Source organism: Octopus bimaculoides, chromosome 11, assembly GCF_046866305.1.
Source record: "Octopus bimaculoides isolate indiv1 chromosome 11, ASM4686630v1, whole genome shotgun sequence".
Lineage (NCBI taxonomy): Eukaryota > Metazoa > Mollusca > Cephalopoda > Octopoda > Octopodidae > Octopus > Octopus bimaculoides.
The window spans coordinates 83,269,315-83,291,668 of NC_142938.1; the positions used below are offsets into that span (position 1 = coordinate 83,269,315).

Below are 22,354 nucleotides of genomic sequence, written 5' to 3' on the forward strand. Positions count from 1 at the left end.
ATGTACAAGAAAAAACACATGTAGAATGATACAAGCAAACACCTACACTCACATATGCACACATGTACACACATGTATGCATGTATGTTTTGGGGGTTAAATATGCACTGTTAAAGTCTGTCATACCGGCCATGACGAAGGGAAATAGCCCTGAAACTCGAGTCGCCTTTATATATATATATATATATATATTTATATATTTGATCCTTTATATTGAACACTCAATATTTCATCTACATTCAATACTTTCTTTCATGGTGCCATCCATTTTTATTTTATTTTATTTTATTTTATATATTGTATATTATATTATATATTGTATATTCCATATTCTATACCCCACATTGGTTCTGCAGGAATATAAATAAAACATAAAAAAGCAGACAGTGTTGGAACTCTTTTAAACAAAATAATATATTCCTCTATACACATTCATACAAAAAAAAAACCACCTTTTTTGTATTTATTTTTACTCGCATATATATATATATATATATATATATATATATATATATATATATATATATATATATATATATATATAGAGAGAGAGAGAGAGAGAGAGAGAGAGAGAGAGAGAGAGAGAGAGAGAGCTAGACCTATCACAAATGCACGCACACAAATACATACAGAGATGCTCGCATAACACCGACGGGCATTCTGACACACGCAACCATACTCCAGTACGCAGATATGGACTCCCCCCCCACACACACACACACATGCATCAACGAACATGGAAAACATCTTGAAGCTTCACTCACACACACATATACAGATACCCACACACACATCTACATCCATGCACACACAAACTCTCATACTCCCGCACTCGCACATACAATCCCATATACACAAACCTACACGAAACCAAGAGAGACAGAAAGATGGAGACGGAGATAACGTTAGAGCCGATTCCTGTTCAACCCTTCTAATTGTATTTGAAACGTCCTCCACTGCATTTTCTGCGTTGTCTTCTCGATAGTTTATTGAGTAATAGGCTCCTATCATGTATGTCTCTGTGTTTGTATGTATTATGTATGCATTGTGTGGATGCATGGCTTGGTCGTTAGGTTGTTGCACTCACGTTAACGATATCGTGGGTTCGATTCCCTAACTGGCCGGTGCGTTGTATCCTTGAAGAAAACATTTCATCTCATGTTTCTCTGAGATCACACTCGACATGTGACGCGTGGCACACCGTGGCACCTATACAGGTAAAATGTCGATTTGATGGAGCGAGTGAGCTTATGTGAGAACATATTTGATCACAAGAAACAAATCTTCTGCTCATACATTTTATTAGCTTTCTTTCTAGAATGAAGGAACCGTTTTCTAAATAAAACACAAACATTCTGTCATTGAAGTTTCGATAACTATATCACTAAGTCTTACATATCGAACTTGAAAAAAAATCTTGCATACTTTTGCTGTTCCTCTTACAGATTGTATTTGTAAAGTTCCTGTTAGCCAGTGTCTTTCTTTGCTTGGAAATCCTATCTTCTCCAAGTAGTGGCTTAGACATTTACTAACATAATCAAGTTCTATATTTAAGAAATGAGGAATTGTGTACATTACATTATTTGCAATTGACGGATATTTGTCCTCATCTTGTTTATTGTTAACACAACGTTTCGGCTGATATACCCTCCAGCCTTCATCAGGTGTCTTGGGGAAATTTCGAACCTGAGTTCTCATTCCTAAGGTATTTTTCGATGTTGTTATTATTATTAATAACCTCAATAATAATAATAATAATAATAATAATTTGACAAGATCAGTAAATATAAAGACTTGCTAATAGAAATTGAAGAAAGGTGGCACCTCAAAGCAACTACCGTACCAGTGATTGTAGGATTTCTAGGAATGATAAAAAAAAGGTACTGAAACTTATTTGAAAATGATACCAGGCTTACCATCCATACAGGAAGTGCAAAAAATCGTGCTAACTGGAACGATTCATGTACTGAGAAGAGCATTATCGCTGTGAAAACAACATCCGTTCATGATTTTTTTTTTTCTTAAATACATGTTTTACCTGTGAATTTGTGTGTGTAAATTGGGAATGCATATAACGAGTTTCTCTGCCCTAGGTGTACTCGGCGAGAAATGGAAGAAAATTTGAAGAAAGAAGAAAAAAACATAATAATAACAACATCGAAAAATACTTTAGGAATAAGAACCCAGGTTCGAAATTTCCCCAAGACGCCTGATGAAAGTTGGAGGGTATATCAGCCGAAACGTTGTGTTAACAATAAACAAGATGAGGATAAATATCCATCCATTGTAAATAATGTAAATAATGTAACGTAATCAAGTGCACCAATGATTATTGATATGAATGTATATTTTACAATGAGGGCAGAGGTGCTGCGGGTTTCGAAGCAGTTGTCCCTGAATAGTTCTCTTCTCGCTTATGTAAGTGTGCAAATACGATATATCTGGCCCAGTAGAATTTGTACTTTCGTTATTCTACGATTGCGCCGTTCACTCTGCTCCGCTCTCGCGTTATCTCATTTCGAATGTACTCTTACTCAATGATATTCCAAGCATGGATCTTTCCATAACCCTTTTTTGTGCCGTGGCCGATCGATGTTTCCCCGCCCCCCCCCCCCTAAGTTCTCCACATCTCACTTCCGTATACGAACGCAGGTAGGACACTTCTATCGAAGAAACTGTCCAGCTTTGTTTTGAGAGCAACTTTTATTGAGATAAAATAGCTAGATAGATAGATAGATAGAAAGAAATGTGTGTACATATATACACATACACACACAAGAGCTGGCCTTGTCGCAATCTGTGTGACGCTGAACCTCTCTGAGATCTACGTTAAGGGTACGCTTGTCTGTGGATTGCTCAACCACTTGTACGTTAATTTCACGAGCTGGTTGTTCCGTTGACCGGATCAACTGGAACCCTCGTTGTCATAATCGACGGAGTGTCAGTTATCAAGTGATTGTGTCATTGAGGTGTTCTCTATATAATCCGATATTCCTTACATTCTTACAGTTTAATGACCATTTTTTTCTATTATAATTCCTAATTTTCTTCATGTATATTACACTTCTCATTGATTCATAAATAATTTTTATTATTTTTTTTTATCTTTTAGGTACGACTCATGTTCTGCAAAGTCGAGACGATTTACTCATTTCTTGATTACATCAAATCAGGGTAAGCTTCTTTTCCATTACATTTCCATCTGCATATCCATGTTGTTGTTTAACCTCCGAGTCAGTCCTTGCCCCAAAAGATCTATATTTAGATGTATTTCAGCCATGGGGATACCGTCTTTTATCAGACAAATTATATCTAAAAACCACGATATCCGATGTGCGTATCTTGTCATTTGAAGGAGGAGGTATTTGGCTGTTGTTTCCAACTCAATGCCTGCGATGAGACTTTCTGAGCATAGTTGAGATTGTTTCTTTAGCACCGGGTCGACTCTGATCCAGCAGATCTATGATCAAAGACGTTGCATCTATGACCATCGCTTATTTTTGGATAACTAGAATTACTTTGGGGAATGAGAGAGTTTTGATTGAGCAAGATCGCAAATACGTAACTATTCCAAGATGATTGCTACAAAAACTAAAGCAGAACCAAGGAAACGTCCACTAAACACTAATTTATATTCCAAATAAATAAATCAGTGTGCCAAACATTATTTCTAATTATTACCTATAAGATGGGAGATCTTGGCTACCTGTTTCCAGTCATTGGAATACGACTTATCTTCTAAAAAGCCGATCACAGGTCTTGCATATTCAGGGGATACTTTTGTTACCAAGGAAAAAATTGTTATTCTCAAGTACTAGTTTTCGTCCTAATATACAAACTTTTCAGAATTTATCTTGGATTTTATCTGGGTATTTTGTCAACCAGAGATACACAGCTTCGTTTTTTTTTTTTTGTTTTTGTTTTTTTTCAATTATGCGGGATATTGGTGCATCGACTTGTTACACAAAAGCTAGCTAAAATTGTTTTTAATGTAATGTTTGAGGTATGTGATTCAAAAACATCTACACCATCTCGGATGAAGTTTGATATCATTTGTCATAATGATTCTATTATTATATTATTAAATTGCTGGACCGGCATTTATGAGGTATAAATCGATGTTGGACGACTGCTTTATTTGCAGATAGAGTAGGAGCGGAAGGAAATAGGATCTAGAAAATTTTCATTACCTTTTAAGCAGGTTACAGGGATCAATAAAATTGACAATGGAATAGCGTATAAAGGAACCGCCTTTTTAGGAAGACATTCTGGATATCAAACAAAAGGGTAATATTAAAAGAGGTGGGCGAATTGCCCCTGTTATTCAAAAGGCCTAGCATTCCACGTCCAATGTCACACTGACTTTGTCTGAGGATTACGTTAAAGGTATTACATGCCAGTGGAATATTCAGTCATTCATAACGTCCTTTCAAAGAACAGAGAATTCAGTTGATTGAAGAACTGAGTCGTAATAGTCGAAAAGGATGGAGATTCATCCGGATATGGATGTTGACAGAGATAGATAAATAGATAGACAGACAGACAGACACACAGACAGACACAGACAGACAGACAGACAGATAGACAGACAGATAGACAGACAGATAGACAGATAGATAGATAGATAGATAGATAGATAGATAGATAGATAGATAGATAGATAGATAGATAGATACACACACATGCACACATATATCATCATCATCATTTAGTGTCCGTTTTCCATGCTGGCATGGGTTGGACGGTTTGACTGAAAACTGGTAAGCCGGGGAGCTGCACAAGGTTCCGATCTGATTTGGCATGGTTTCTATAGCCCCGCGCCATTCCTAACGCCAATCACTCCAAGAATGTAGTGGTGCTTTTTATGTGCCACCGCCACTGGTGCCAGTTACGTAACACCGGCATCGACCACGATTACGAACTCATTTGGTTTGACAGGTCTTCTCAAGTACGGTCTATCGTCAAAGGTCTCGGTTACCTGTCACTGCTTCTGTGAGGCCCAATCTTCGAAGAGGGCTTTTCATGTGCTACTGGCATGAGTACCAGTTGCGTGACACTGGCATATATATAGGGTGCGTAATGTATTTAAGGACATACTTTGGGGGGTTCATTGCTGCATTTCTTGCTAACTCTGTATAATCTTTGTTTCAGAAAATAATAATGGTAGACCCTCAGCTTACTCAAGAAATGAAGAGGCATACTTTTATTGTGGTTATAAAGGCTGAGCACAGTGATTTAGGAATATCTCGATTTTAAAAGTCAAATGGTTAACTGAACAAATGACAGATGGTTATGTGCAGAGCCTTCTGAAGTGTTACGCATACAAAATTTCCTGCAACTGTCATGGTTTTAGGAGTTGTCAGCATTGAAGGACATGTGATGCCTCCTTACTTCTCTGCCGCCTACATTGAATTCCTGGAAATAATTGTTAAACCCTGGATAGACAGTGTATGCAATGGAAGGCCATATGTGTTTCAATAAGTCTCTGCACTATCACACATTCCTAGTAACACAGGAATGGATGATTGAACATTTTCATGTTCACATAACATTTGGCCTCCTGATTCCCCAGATCGCAATCTATTGGACTATTACATGTGGAGCGTTGTTGAGAGAGATGCCAATGAACACGTCGCTCATAACACCAAAGATTCTTTGAAAGCTGCCATAGTCAGAGTAGAGTCCAAAATGAAACTGGGCCACTTGATTCAAGCATGGAGATGATTTAAATCTCATATAGAAGCAGTTGTTGAAACTGAAGGTGGCTTTATTGAATAACATTATAGAAGAGAAGGTTTATTTTTATCCTCAAAGCATTTTTTGTGTTTTTATAAACATAAATCTGTCGTCAAATATCTTACGCATCATATATAGATAGATAGATATACATATATATATATATTTATATATATTTATATATATATATATATATATATATATATATATATATATATATATATATATATATATATATAGGTTATGAGCGATGGTGTCTTTTAGACCCAGAGGTTTCAGGTAATGGTGGGTAAGTACTATGGATAGACCATAGTTAAGCTCCAGGTTCGGTGACTATGCGAATAAGGGGTCCAACGTAGGTCCCCAGAATTCCACCCACAAGGTATTGATGAGCCCAATCTATGGTACACTTGCTCCTGTTGCCCTGATGTGGGATTGAGTCCAGAATCACGTTGTTGCAAAGAGCAACCTTCTTAACCACACTTCACCAATAGACGGATACTTTGTTTGATGCGTCTTCTTTGCATCCGTTTCCCAACATTAAACAATCCCACTCGACACCATTTTTCAAGAGACATTACACTCGCAAAAAAAACTAGATTCTTGATATGCAAATTGGAACATCAGAAGTAATTGTAGGAAAAAAGTGAAGAAAAATAGTCATACATTTGTATTTGTTTGAATTTATCTAAGGCAGTTAAATCTCATTGCTTGTGTAAGACTTCTATAATCTGAATATCTTAGAACCAGAAGTCTTTTCAACCGCACACAATATCAATTGTTTTCATAGAAGCAAGTTAGAACCAGCTGAATCAACCTAAGTGTATTACAGGCCTTGGTGTTGGAAGACCATGAGTTGTAATATGGATGTGCTTTCAGAACATAGCCGGGTATTAAAATATTTATAATGCATTTAGCTTCTTTACATTTTTGCAAACTAATCTGTTTTCTTTTCTGTATTTATAAAATCGAACAATTAGTTTCTTTTATTCCCTTCAACGTTTGTCATGAAATTCGATCTGCAGTATTTCATTCTTTTTTCTTTATTTTTGTTTGTCTAAATCTTATTTGTATTTTGTGCTTTCCATTTCAGCCGCACCCAACTGAACTTTACAGTGGCCATTGACTTTACCGCCTCCAATGGCAACCCGAGTAACTCGACATCGCTGCACTATTATAACCCTTACCAAATGAATCAGTATGCTGCTGCTATCCAGGCTGTTGGAGAGATCATTCAAGATTATGATAGGTGAATACTTCAAACGGTTACAATTTCTTTTTCTCTATCTTTATTCTTTATCTCAGGTATTTATTTTTCTCAGAGATTGTAATCTACGTTCTCAGTTTCATCCCCAGGGTAAAACAGAAACCAAGCAATTGTCAATATTTCTCCTTCTCATAAAAGATCATTATATTTCGCATTTCTTCAACTCATAACAGAACAAGAACAATTTTAAATGTTATATTCTTCAACTGCCTTTAAAAATAATTACCTTTTTTCTTTATTATCATTATTATTATTATTAGTAGTAGTAGTAGTAGTAGTAGTAGTAGTGTGTATGTCTGACTACGTGTTTTTGTGTATTTGAGTTTCTGCCTTCTGTTCCAGATTTGTATAAATAAACATAAAATATGCCGGCAGAAATCTGTAAGAAAAAATATTTATTGAAACCTGGCAAAAAAGATATAAATAAAGCAAATAAATAAACACTGTCAAGCTTAGCTTAATTTCCGTGTGAAGTGGAATATGTATGTCTGGCTTGGAGGGGAATCACAAACGACTTCGATGTTATTAAGCATAGGAAAGCAAAACAAAGAGAAGTCAAGTGCGTGTTTCATAAAATAAACTTTGTGAAAATGAAATAAAATCAATTTTGATATTTTAATTATTTTTCATTATATTAGAACAGTTTGTGTGCATTGCAGGAAGAGACAGTCAAAGTCGATGCATTAGCCTTGATGCATTGTGACATTTAATTGCATATCTTTGTTTAAACTTCAAACCCTGGTGACGTCTGTAAAGTTTTGGTGGTGAGAAGAGACAGCTTAATTATCTAGCGTTCAAACGGCTGAATATTCCACAGATACGTGTACTCTTCATGTAAATCTCGAGCAGAATTAGCGTAACATAGTGACACGACTGGACCTCTGATTTACGAGCACAATTAATTTTTAATGCTTCCACGTAGTTTCCATCAACCCAGTTTCATACACAAGGCCTGGGTTGACCCGATACCGTAATAAAAAACGCTTTGCCAAAATGCCATGCAGTGGAGTCTCGCCTGTTCAATGTAAAGAGGAGGAAGAGGAGGACTGAATTAACCAATCAACCATGTTGTTTCAAAAAGCAAGCACCAATCAATTCGATCAACTGTATCCCTACAACTCTACCAAACTTAAAATTACTACCAGCACCATTAGTTGAACTCTTCTGAGCTGAACTCGTGGCAAGGTTATCGTTGCCTTTCACCTCTCTGGAATCAATAAATCAAAGTGTCAGTCAAATACTAAGGCCGAATAGCCTCCGACTCCCGAATTCAAGGCCCTTGTCAGCTTATAAGATCACCGTAGAAATCAAACGCTGCTATCATAAATGGTAAAGGTGTATAATTGTTTGAATAAAACTGTAGAGATAGGTTTGATGTCAGGTTTTGTACTATAAAAATTATGGTACAAAATAATGTGAGACAATCTGAATTAATATGACAATTGATAGAACACAGGAACAGTTTAAGCAAGCAATCTGTAATTTATTTCGTTAAAACAAAATATTTTGAGTGACTTCTTGCCATTTATTAGGAAGCTTTTTCATTCCTCTCGATACGAAGAAGCTTTCTACATATGTTCTTATCTGATCTTCTTGAGAAAAATGTTTCCCCATCAGAGTATTGTGTAGAGAGCAAAAAAGATGGAAATCAGATGGAGCAAGGTCTGGTGAAGAGGGTGGATGAGTAGAACAGGCCAGCCCAAATCCAATATTTTTTCTTAAATTAGAAGTTTACGGACAGGTCAAATATTGTTCAGAAAATGCCGGTTTGGTTTCTTTCCTATGAAAACAACCCAGCCTGGCACTCCGTCGGTTATGACGATGAATGTTACAGTTGATTCGATCAACCGAACGACCTGATCCTGAAATTAACGTGCAAATGGCTGAGTACTCCACAGACACACTTTAACGTAAGTTCTCAGAGAGGTTTAGCCCTTTGAATTACAGGTACAACGCATTTTTGCAAGCTGTGTTGACTGAAGCGACGTGAAATAAAGTGTCTTGCTCAAGGACACAACGCACTGCCGGAAATCGCAATCACGACCTTACGTTCGTGAGCCGGATGGTTCGACGCACTCAGCAACCTACCTTCGCGACGAAAAGAGTTGGTTCGAAATGTTGTGCGAGCTTAATCATATTTAGGAATGTGTATTTATTAGGGGAAAAGGAAGAAAAGTGTCGAATGAAAGAAATATATATTATAAAGATAAAGATAAACTGTACGTGTGTGTGTGTGTGTGTGTGTGTGTGTGTGTGTGCGCGTGTGTGCGTGTGTGTGTGCGCGTGTGTGCGTGTGTGTGTGTGTGTGTGTGTGTGTGCGTGTGTGTGTGTGCGCGTGCGTGTGTGTGGTGAGAGAGAGAGAGAGAGAGAGAGAGAGAGAGAGAGAGAGTGTATCTCTGTTGAGAATTAAAGGCAGATAGTCAATAGGTGACAACAAATCAATAAAGATCGAAACTTTTCCAGCTGAGTCCATTTTGTTTTTCTGTTTACGAAGAGAGTTTATGATAGTTATTTTCGTCTATCCAGTGTATTTAATTCAGTTTAATTTACACGCACAATATTGGTTGGATTCTGTAGAATCATTCAGGAGCACAACGCCATCATCTATGTATGTGTTTAAGCGCGCACTCGTGCATGTATGTGTGTGTGTGTGTCTGTATGTTTGTGTCTGTATGTATGTTGGCTATATTTTTCTGATTAATATATTGCTAATGTAGTTGTCTCCATTCCGGAATACAATTTACAAACTCTTTCCAGTCATTGCAAAATTTGTCACAGTGAATAATTAATATTTGTTTCTGTTTGAGAAAGAAACGGAAGTTGTGTGCATGTGTGTGTACTTGTTAGTGCATGTTTGTGTATGTGTATGCGTGTATGTGTGTGTAAATATGTGCATGTGTGTGTGTGATTAATGGATTAATTGATTATTGTTCTCCATTGTAATCCTAATCAATGTATTTCTATAATTTATGGTTATCACTTCATTACTTTTGCAAACTTCGTTTCAATTTTCAAAATTTTGTTCATGGATATATCATTAAACTAACAGAAAAAATTGATTATTTTAACAATTTCTAGAAATTTTATGTTGTTCTATATTTATTTCTCATTATTTTCTTTCTTTTTATATATATATATTTTATTTTGTCTCTTTTGTTTTCACTTTCAGTGATAAATTATTCCCAACACTTGGATTTGGAGCTAGACTCCCAGATGGCAGCGTATCTCATGAATTTGCTCTGGTATGTCATTTGTCAATTCTCCTGCATGCTGTTCACTATAACATTTATCATGAATTTCGTTGTCTTGCTTACTTTTACTGTTAAATTTGGATAAGCATTTTGTTTTAACGAAATAAATTACAGATTGTTTGTGTAAACTGTTCCTGTGTTCTATCAATTGTCATATTAATTCACAATGTCTCACATTATTTTTTGCCATAATTTTTATTTATTACCTAACATCAAACCTATCTCTACAGTTTTATTCAAACAATTATTGAGAATGCAAATAATCATTATATTAACGTTCACTAACAACAAATAACTGAAAAAAGAAAAGGTATGGGTAGTTGAATGGAAGGGTGCATCTATGTATTTGAATTCGTTTGTACGTCGATGCAAATTCAGATATCAGGCAGATGTGTGTTGGTTCTATGCAACAAATATGGGTTTTAAAGAATGGTCAGTTTATAGATTTATATACGAAGGGGTGCAGAAAAGTTCCTGGCTTTAGGGGCGTCGCGAAAGGCCTGGTCGGGAGCTCACCGAGTTCTTTTACAGGGTTTAGAAAAATTGAAGAACCGCTGCAATAATTGTGTGAATCTGGGAGGGGGATAACTTGAATAAAATCATAATTAACTGATCCGCTTTTATTTTCTTTTACCCAAAGCCAGGAATTTTTCAGCACCCCGTCCTATAACATCCATCATTAAGGGAAATACTAGACGTTGTGAACTTCATTCACTTATTGTTAAGCTGATAATCTATTTGTTACGATACTCTAGTATGCTGCTGTTAGCGGATCTTTGTCATTTACATGACACATTCACACACACACACATCGTAATGTCTTTTTTCTTTTGTTTGATTATTTCGATAATGATGTACCACTATTTTCCTTTCTGACGACAAATACGTCATTTGCAAATAGCGGAGCTAATTAAATAAATAATTCCATTCCTCACAAGTAAGGTTACTGTTTCAACTTTGCTGCAATTTTGTTCTCATGTTGAATAAAATGACAGATTGATAGCAAATAAAACAAAAAGAAAACAGCTATGAACTGATTCATTGCAAACAACCAAAGATATTATATTCCGCTCAGAAACAATAAAAGTATATATGAGAGGTCTATATCATATTACTATATTCGCTGTTACAATTCTAGTTTTGTTTGTTTGTTTTTGTTTTTTGCTTTTGATAAATGTTTGCTCTTTTATTTTCTGCTTATCATTGTGTAAGATAGATAATTCAGCTTGACATTTTCCCAATGGAGAAATGACTGGAATATAGAAAACGAGTTGCTATTTTAGCTACAATCTTATACTACAGCCAGTTGTAGTTGAGTATATCAATATAATCCCAGATGTCGTTGATTAAAAACAGAACATTCGATTTGTGTTTATCGTCGTAGCATATTGTCTTAAAATGGAGAAATTAAAGCGAGTGGCCAAAATGGTTTAAAGATGTCTACTCTGAATAATCCAAAGAAATATAACGACTCTCACCTTGTTGGCTTCAAATCGAATCCTTTACGTGTCGAGTTTTAGTATAAATGACTAAATATTACAAGCTGTAATAAGTGACGCTTTTTTGCAACATCAATCGCATCGCTAACATTTTAATGTCCATCTTTCGACGCTGGCATGATTTCTACGACCACTAATCCTGAACTTTCTTCGGCTCTTCTGGATATCCAAGCGCTTTCCTACGTCTCTTTCTCATTACGTTTGCCTAAATTTTGTTAGGTTACTTTCTTCTTCGGTAATCTTCAACTGGGGGTGAAGAAATTAAGTTTAAATAACTATGTGTTGTGAGAGAGACAGAGAAAGAGGGAGAGAAAGAAAGAAAAGTACTATCACAGTAATCTAATCTTAAGGATTTAACAAATGCTGAATCTAATTGATTAGACGACTCTATCTTTCATGCCAGGCGCTGAAAGCTCGGTGATCAAATAAATTATGTTAATGTACGACCAACGCTCCGCTATCCTCTATATAATGTCAGATTTAGCTTAATCATATTTTCAGTTTCCATAAATTATTGCTCACTGCTGTCTCTCAGCCAAACATGTGGTCTTCAGTCCGGTCTCACTGTGTGGCATCTTCGAGAAGTGTCTTCAACTATAGCTCCGGACCGATCAAAGCCCTGCGAGTGAATTTGGTAAACAGAAAACCCATACAAATATGTGCGTGCGTGCATGCGCATGTGTGTGTATGTGTGTGTGTGTGCGTGCGCATGTGTGCGTGTGTGTGTGTGTGTGTATATATTTATAAATGTTTATATGTGTACGTGTGTGCGTACCTTTGTATTTGTGTTGCATTCGTACCTGCCACCGCTTGATAACCAATGTTGATTTGTATTACGCCCCCATAAGGTAGAAGTTCGGCAAAAGGAACCGATAGTACACGAAACCAATAAAAACAAGTACTGAGATCGATTTGTTTGACGAAACCCTTTCAAGCGGTGCTCCAGCTTGGCTGCAGTTCCGTAAAAAAAAAACAAGTAAAAAATAAAAGATTAATATAAAATTCCTCTTCACGTTTTTGTGTTTCTAGATTTAAACAGCTTCAATGTGTTTTTTGTGTGATTTACTTTTTCTAACGATGCCCCTTCCTTTTCCTTTCTAACAACAAATATCCCATTAGCAAAGAGCAGGGCCAATTAAATGCACAGATCCATTCTTCAGAAGTAAGGTTGATGTTTTAACTTTGCAGTAAATTCCTTCTCATGTTTAATAAAATGACATTTTCATAGCAGAAATAAGCACTAAATTTATTTATTGCAAACAAGGCAAAGATATATTATTATTATATTCTATCCAGAAACAATAAAAGAATATGTGACAGGCTTTATTATAACACTACATCCGCTTAACTGTGAATGTAATGTTATAACTTGTTTGTTTTGATATTTCTATTAACTAAACGTTTTCTCCATTATATTCTGCTTGACTGAAGCAAGTAAAAGAATATGTATATATATACAATATATATATATATATATATATATATATATATATATATATATATATATATATATATATATATATATTATATACAAACACATATATATAAATATATATATATATGATTCAACTACAGTAGTATTTGAATAATATTCTTAAGGACGCAATTTACTCACACGTAGCATCTTTCAGAGCTTGTCGCTAATTCAGTTCTTAACCAAATTGAAAACTGTTAACATTTTTTAAGTGGTCCCTAGATACATTTTGGCATTAAAAAAAATTGAGATTTGGTCCAGTAGAAGAAAGTTTACATCAAAATTTGTAGCAACATTACAGGAGAGCAAGAAAAGCCTCCAATCAAGTTTAGATCTAAATAACTTTTTTTTAATTTTAAAAGCAAAATATATTTATCTTAGCTTCAATGATAGAAGAAAGCATGAGGAATTTCAGAGTTTTGGTTCCCTGCAACAAAAGTTTGTTTTTAAAAAAGTTATGAGGTAAAATATTTTTTAAAAATATAAGGCAAAAAATTGGTTTTAAGTATAATTAGCTTTTTTTATTTTAAAAACAAAATATATTTTGATTAAGATTAAATGATAGAGCTCAATTTGGGGAATTCAATGGTATTTATCTAATGCAATGAAGTTTTAAAAGAAAAAAGTTATGTGTTTGTTTCTCAATGGTTATAGTTCTATAGGGGGATTTTTAATATGTCACCGGTATCATTTGGGATAAGAAAAAAATTATCAACGACACCGCTAATTGACACATTTGACTCATTATTAATTAGCATAATAGCATAGCCTGGAAAAAACATGGGTTAATGGGGAAATGCGAGCAAGAGAAATAATATAAACTTGGAAAGTCCAGCACAATTTATTACACTTGGACAAGTTATTATATCTGGTAAAATACAGAACAGGAAATGTTTACTTAAAATATTGCAGCTAAGGATATTATTTCTCTTGCTCGCATTTTTCCACATGTGTGTGTGTGTGTGTGTGTGTGTGTGTGTATAATCGATCCCAAAAGAACGTTGTCGACTTCGGGGAAACTTGAACACAGAACGTGAAAAGCGCGTGACAAAATGCCGAAAAGCAGTTTGTCTGATGCGCTACCGATTCTGCCAGCGTTGTCATTAATCGTATATTACAATAATGGAATTTTTGAGATTGAATCTGTTTGTATGTTGTGGTAAGAAGTGGTACTAATATTCCAATACCGACTAAGGCGGTGAACTGGTAGAATCGTGACCGCACCGAACGAAATGCTGAGCAGCATTTCGTCCGTCTTTACGTTCTGAGTTCAAATTCCACCGATGTCGACTTTGCCTTTCATCCTTTCGGGTCGATAACATAAGTACCAGTTGAGCACTGGGCTCGATGTAATCGGCTAACTCCTTATCTCGAAATTACTGGCCTTGTGCCAAAATTTGAAACCAATATTTCAATACCGAGCTCTTGCTTGAGAGAGTACATTTTTGCTCACTGCTTATGAAGTTTATCCTTTAGAACTCATAGAATTTAATAATTAATTCTTATCAACACAAACCATCATCAGCTCCCTGAGTCTATGGTCCTTTTCTTTCTGTTTTTGTTTCGTTTTTTTTTTTTTAATATACTTCTAAAAAACCTAAAACCAAAGCATACAGTTTCGTGACAGAATCGCTAAAGCATCGGGAAAAATTGCCTGACCGTATAGATTCTGAGTTCATATTCTGCCAACGCCAACTTTGCTCTTCGTCTCCCACTCCATGATCGATTAAATAAAAGACCAGGGAAATTCTGGAGTCGATAGTATCGACTAATTACCTTCACTATAAATTGCTGGCTTTGTGCCTAAATCAGAAACCATTGTTTGTAGGAAGGTTATTTTTTTAATGAAATTCCTTAGAAAATAATTAAGAATAAATAATGAAATACATATTTTCCAGAACTGCAACCCTAACAACCCTTACTGCGCCGGAATTCAAGGCATTCTCCGGGCTTACTATGATTCACTGCAAAGAGTACAGTTATATGGACCGACCAATTTTTCCCCGGTCATCAACCACGTTGCTAAGTAAGTAGCTTTATATATCTATTGTATTTACTTTATGCTGGAACTGGTGAAATGAATGTGGCCTAGTGGTGACGGTGTGGCACTCTCGATCGTATGAATATGGTTTCGATTCTCGAACTGGGCGTTGTGTTCTTGAGCAAAATATTTTAATTCACGTTAATCCAATCCACTCAGTTATAAATAAGTTCCAGCAATTGTTGTGATGTTAACTCTACGATAGACCGGGTAGGGGTGTGTTGTGTATATATATATGTGTGTGTGTATAAGTACATATATATATATATAAATTATCTTTTACTTGCTTCGTCAATAGACTGCAGCCAAGATGAGGCACCACCTTGAAGGGTTTAATCAATCGAATCAGCCCCAGGTTGTATTTTTAAAATCCAGCTGCGCACTTTATCAGTCTCTTTCGCAGAACCGCTATGTTACGGGGACATAGGCTCAGACTAATACCGGTTGCCCAGCAGTGGTACAAGTCTCCACACACACACACACACACACACACACACACACACACACACACACACACACACACACACACACACACACACACACGACGGGCTTCTTTAAATTTCCGTCTACCACATTCATTCACAAGGCGTTAAGTGACCCGGAGCTACAGTAACAGATACTTGCCCAAGGTGCCACGCAGTGCAACTGAACTCGGAACCATGTGGTCGGGAAGCAAACGCTATTACTTCACTTGATTCCAAGTAGTTCTACAGAAATTCTCGTATCTTCTCTGCCGATGTACTTGTGTCAGAGAGGCGATGGTGTGGAACAGTGGCTATATAACCGCTACTGCTATCAGTTTAGAAATAAATGTTCCTATTTCGGACCCTGTTTGTTACTATGTAGACATCCAGAAATAAGACAACCCTAAGGTTATGAATGAGAAAACCAATGAGACTTTGTGTAAAAGGAAAAACAGTTCAAACATTTTATTTCGAAAGATGAGATCAATAGTGTGAAAAACTATAAAAGTATTGTCAATAATTCGTCTCAGACTTTTATTACTCGCAAAGAAGCTTTCGTTTTCATGCTTTTAATATCTTACCAGAATCGAAAACATAAAATATTTTTGTTCAGTAAGAATTTATGGCCTCTTTTGTTTTGTTTGTTTGTATTTTTAATTTTAGATTTGCAAGCAATGTTCAAGATGGCTCCCATTATTTTATTCTTCTGATCATCACAGACGGTGTCATAACTGACATGAACCAAACTATCAAATCAATTATTCAGGTAAGTCACAAGAACATTTCGATTGATTCAAGGAATTTTCAGTTGCATCACCCAGTTGTTATCAAACACAAATGATACAGACAACAGCAACAACAGAAACATTCTATTCTGATCATAGACGTGGTTGGGTGTGTTGAGAGCTGGCTTGCCAACCACGTCGACTTCGGTTCAATCTGACTGTGAGACTCTTGGAACAAATGTCTTCTATTATAACCCAGGCCAACCAAAGGCTTTTGAGTGGATATTGTCGGCGGAAATTGAAAGAATCCCGTTGTGTTAGTGTGTTAGTGTGTGTGTGTGTGTGTGTGTGTGTGTGTCTTTGTTTTAGTTTTGTGTTTGTCCTCTATCACCACTTGACAACGAGTGTTGGTTTGTTTACGACCGCAAAGCCTAACGATACGGCAAAAGAGGCCGATACGATAAGTATCAGGCTTTAACAAAGGAGTTGATGTGTTCGACTAGACCCTTCAAGGCGATGACCGAGGGTGGCCACAGTTCAATGACTGAAACAAATAAAAAAAAAACAAAAGAATAGAAACCTTCAGATGTACAACACAACCATTTCAAAGCACAGCGGCTGCACAAACAATCGATATTATTGATCACTATATTACTCTATTGGAATCCTGCTGTGATGTACTGCGTAGATTCGACTAAACATTTATTGTTTATACCAATAATTGGTTGAGTGGTCAAGAATAAATGATTGAGTGGTTTATACCAATAAATGGTTGAGTGGTTAAGAAGTTAGCTTCTCAACTACGTTGTTTCAGGTTCAGTCCCGTTTATATCCTACCACAGGTTCATATATAAATTACGCAGCGGATCTATAATCAATGCGTTCACACGACGTACTTCGCGTGAATACCAAAACGTTCTTATTCTTTTTATTGGCCAAACAGAGCCGAACACAGAAGGGACAGCTCATGGTGGGGACAGAAAAAGATAACCGGATGGAAAGGATGAATTAGATAAATGAGAAATGAAATGAAGCCGTTCGGCCCCACCCCCGAGCGACTTCATTCAACCTGTTAATACAACTTCTTTTCAAAACATCATTTGTAACTGTTACCTTTCATCTTTCCGAAGAATGTCGCTGTCAAATTTCTTTAAAAGTTCAAGATAGCTTACCCGTTCTGGTATTGTGCTGGTGTCTATTTTCTTGACCCACCACTCAAAGTCCCCCTCATAATCCTTTATTCTCGAAAGATACTCTGGGTTTGCCACCGCACAATGTTAGTCCTCGGGCAATCCCCTAACTTTTCTTCGCTTCACTTTTATCGCTCTGTCCCACGAGTTTGTCTCATTAAGTTTTCCATTTTTGTCTATTGTACAGTATAACATATTTTTTCTCACAGGGCAAGGGTGGGGAAGTTTGCGACCCCTGTGTGCTTGTCTTTCTGTCAGATGAGGCATGGAGTAGGTTGGTGTCTGTCGGGGGCTAGAGTGGGTGTGGGGTGGGAGGTCATCATTTAGAAAGTCTGCTTTTTTCCTTCTTTCTTTTTTCCAGCCGTTTCCCATCCATTTTTTTCTCCTTTCATTTCCTCTTCCACGGCGCTGGAATTGGTTTTCACCAGTGGTGAAGTTGCGATTTTCTTCCTGCTCCCGGGTTTCTCTTTAGTCTTCACGGGAGGTGGAGAACGGTCCGCTCTAATGTGACCTTTCAGGCCACATTTATAGCATTGCGGGATCCTGCCTTCAACTCTGACCCTGCGTGTCACCTCTTCGACCGTGATGGTCTCGACCATATTTTCAAGGTCTTCCGGGGCCGCCTGGATTATCATATCTAGGTTCTGCCCTTGCCAGTTCTTATGGGGCGTTCTAGTGGCCTGGAGAACCACTACCTTCTCTTCCGTGCCCAGCAGTATGGTAGCTGCTAGTCAGGCTACATTTCTGAGATATATGTCTTCTACCCCAATCCTGGAAGCACCTCCACCGTTCCAAACTTTCTTCCTCTGGAAAGATAAGAAATCCCTTGCTAGATTGGTTTTAATGCCTTTTCGACTTGATCGGTCAATATGATTTCAATTTTCCTTGTTGTTGCTCAGTACGTCCTGTAAATAATGTTTGTGTTTTAAACTTCTTGGGGGGACACTTTTACATCGTTCCCCTTCCTTTTAAGCATTTCTTTGAATCTACTCAACTCCTCCAGACACACGTCTTTGCTTTTCTTTTTCACCGCCTCTGTATAATTATTCGCCTCCATTGCTTCGTCTATTCTCTTCAGACTTTTAACCAGCTCTTCATCAGACGTCGTCAAGTCTGAAGAAGAACTCCAGCCTTCGTATTCCATTACAAAGGCACGAACCTACGACGTTCCCCCATCAAGCAAGAGGGCAAAATACGCGTTTCACTCAAAGACAGCAGTTCAACAGCAATCAACAAGACGACTACCAAAATGCTCTCTGGCTTCTGCAGCCACTAAACAATAACAACAACAACAACAACAATAACAATAATAATAATAATAATAATAATAATAATAATAATAATAATAATGGTTTCAGATTTTGCCACAAGGGTAGCAATTTTTCAGGGTGGGGATGAATCGATTACATCGACCCCAGTTTTCAATTAGTACTTAATTTATCCCGCTGAGCATTTTGTCCGAAGCAATAACACGAAGACGGCGATTCTGGCAGAATTGTGAGAGCATCGCAAAAAATACATTGCAGGTTCTGAGTTCAAATCCCGCCGAGGTCAACTTTACCTTTCATCCTTCAGTGGTCGATAAAATAAACTACCAGTTAACTACCAGGGATAATGATATCGCCTGGTCCACTCCTCTCAAAATTGCTGGTGTTGTTCCTAAATTGGAAGCGATATCGTTTACAAAACATTAAACAATGAAACCGCCTTTTATGTTGTAACTGCCATTGTTTTAGTCCTGTATTTTTTAATCCTTTGTTCTGCTTTTGTTCTGCTGCCATCAGATTAATCTTATTAACAAAAAGCCTGCTCGTATATTGCTTCATAATCTTGATCTTATATTTCTTTAAAGATTGTTGCAAAGTTTAACAGAATTCTCTGAAATATATGTATTTCCTATTCCAGGCTTCCTACTTGCCAATGTCGATTATAATTGTCGGAGTAGGGAGTGCGGATTTTGAAGGTATGGGCCAGTGTTTTCCTTTCATTTCAGTTTTTCAGAGAAGCGCGGGTTAATCTTAACATTTTGAAAATAGCTCAAATTTAGCTACTTATGATAACTCTGGGAATATAAGTTTGATCATCATCATCATCATCATCATCATCATCATCATCATCATCATCATCATTATTATCGTGATAATCTGGCAATGCCAGCAACGGTGATGACAACAATGATGATGATGTAGCGGAGGAAGCGGAGGAAGAGAAGGAAGAGGCAGATGGTAGAGGTAGCAGAGGTGGTGGTGATGATGATGATGAGGAGGAGGAGGATGGTGGTAGGGGTAGTGGGGTAATGGCGATGATGATGATGATGATGATGACGACGATCCAACCACGACGACGACTATGAAGGGTGCGAGCAGGGCTGCAGGGTTTGTTCGGTTTGAGACGACGTTGTACCGATTTCAAGCTCTCTGCACGGCATATTCGACAAATGTCTTCTAAAATGGTGTCTGAAGCTGAACCGAACAATGTAAAAAATCTATTTCACTCCTGTTGGTGGTTGAGTCGAGTGATTCGCTCATCAACAGGAGTGAAATAATCAAAGAACAGTCGTGGATCAGAGGCCGGCCATATTGTTTTGTTTCATTCTTCCAATTGTTATTCTTTATTTTGCTCTTTGAAATACTTAAATATTTTAAAATGTTAAATTATAGAAATTATATTCAGAACTGGTTTGTTACGACGTTTCGTATACGAATGAGTCTAATGTAAACAACAATGCGATCGCAGATAGAAAAATAGGAAAGGGTGTATATGGATATTTCATGAGTTCTTGATCTTTCTTCAGTGTCACATCCAACCGATTAAACATCTATGAACTCATTGCTTAAATTACCACTAAATGTATCGTTGTAACCTTATAGGATAGGCCAATTTTACATATTAAACACATTCTTGGCAGCTGGTACGCTCATCTTAATTATTTGTAGGGACACTGTATTTCGTTATGCAACCATAATATTCTACAAAGTACATTAAACGCTTTATAAGTCAATACTGTGTCCTACAGTGTTAGCAGTGATATTAAATATACTTGTTAAGGTTATCTCTCTATTTATAATTTCTATAGAAAATCTGTAGAGATGACCTTAACAAATGATTTAATAGCACTGCTAACACAGTAGAACACGGTATTGAATTATAAAGCGTTTAATATAGTTTGTAGAATATTATGGTTGCATAACATAATGCGGTGTCCCGACAAGTAATCAAATATTTTAAGATAAGCACAGTGTGTAATAATGATATAGAACAACGTTAGGGTAAGAAATGCATTGATGATAAAGAAATAAAGGGAAATGTTGTGATTAATAAAGTAAAACAGTTTAATAATCAATTTAATTTAATTTTCATTCCATAGCAATGAATATTTTGGACTCTGATGATGGTCTGTTGCATTCCGGGCAACTGGTTGCCCAAAGAGATATTGTTCAGGTAAATGTCTATTATGTGAACATTACACCTTGAAATAATAATATACATACATACATACATACATACATACATACATACATACATACGCACACTAAGGCTGACAACAAATATTTTGTTTCAAAAACTCGTCTTAAGAGAATTTGTGCGTTAAAAGCAGAGATTACTACCGGTGACTTTCTCAGCGAACTCTGTAATTTTAACATATTAAAGTAAGTTTTCTTGAGACAAAATATTACAGCTAACGCCGAAACATCGTTATTTTTTATCTAATTCTGTTTCATGTCCGTTTATTGATGTAATATTATAATTTGAATTTTGCTTTTAGAACATATTTTTTTATTTTTTTAGGAGCTAAAGTAATACAACTGAGCTGATACGATGTTATGTTAAGATTATTAGCTGAAGAGTTAACATTCTGAGTCGTGTAACCAGCTTTGCGCTTTGGCAAAGACATTAAACCTATTCTTGGCCCCGTTTGACTTAACTATAAACATGGGCAACGACAACGTAGAGTCAAGAGGTCCCTTTAGTTTCATCATGTCGGGGGCCACAATAAACTCTGTAGTGTTGATTCCACGATAAACTGCAGCCACTACACTTTTTTTTATAATGATTGGTGCTAGCAAAGGAATCCAACTGAAGAAACCAGTCAAATGGCTTGCGCGAGCTTTCGTTTTCGGCCAACGTCATAATCTTCTTTAATCTCGGATCCTCCTAAATGTTATGAGTGAAACAAGGGAGACGGAAACCATAAAGAATCCTAACGAGTGGATTTTACCCGTAATTCCAATGGAACAGCTTTGTCCCACACTGCGTTGCTCTGATTCTGTCTGAGAATTACGATCAGATAACACATGTCTATGAGACACTCTACCACCTAAACATTTATTCAGGAGCAAATAATTCAGTTTATTACACAACTGAATTCTCGTCATCAAACGACGGAGATCCACCACATATTTTGCCATCATTACTGTTTTATTTATTTATTATTTTTTTTTGCAGTCATTCTTGTTTCTATTTTTAAATGTTTGCTTTATTACTCCTTTAATTATTTTCTTATTTTTTAAACTTTTCCATTTTTTTCTTTCCTCAGTTTGTTCCATTCCGAGATTTCCTCGGTGGTCAATATGGGAGCCGCATGCATGTCAGTCAAGCATACCTTGCTAAAGAAGTCTTGGCTGAAATTCCAGAACAATTCCTGTCGTATATGAAGCTCCATGGTATATTGCCCGCTTCTCCGACTGAAGCTTAAATCTCCCATAT

The 22,354-nt window shown here is 36.6% G+C and overlaps 1 protein-coding gene across 3 annotated transcripts in view; it reads left to right on the forward strand.

Annotated features, from left to right (window-relative positions):
- Positions 1-22,354, forward strand: part of LOC106878522 (copine-8) — a 149,936-nt gene that overhangs the window by 111,075 nt on the left and 16,507 nt on the right. For all 3 annotated transcript variants that reach the window (XR_016243741.1, XM_014927751.3, XM_014927750.3), the window contains 8 exons: positions 3,113-3,174; positions 6,830-6,985; positions 10,173-10,245; positions 15,126-15,253; positions 16,396-16,498; positions 19,553-19,610; positions 21,015-21,088; positions 22,185-22,354. The exon at positions 22,185-22,354 is cut by the window's right edge. Coding sequence is in view for 2 of the 3 variants with exons in the window: in XM_014927751.3 (XP_014783237.1) it covers positions 3,113-3,174; positions 6,830-6,985; positions 10,173-10,245; positions 15,126-15,253; positions 16,396-16,498; positions 19,553-19,610; positions 21,015-21,088; positions 22,185-22,343 (813 nt within the window). In the remaining variant the exon portion in view is untranslated. The remainder of the gene's footprint in view (positions 1-3,112; positions 3,175-6,829; positions 6,986-10,172; positions 10,246-15,125; positions 15,254-16,395; positions 16,499-19,552; positions 19,611-21,014; positions 21,089-22,184) is intronic.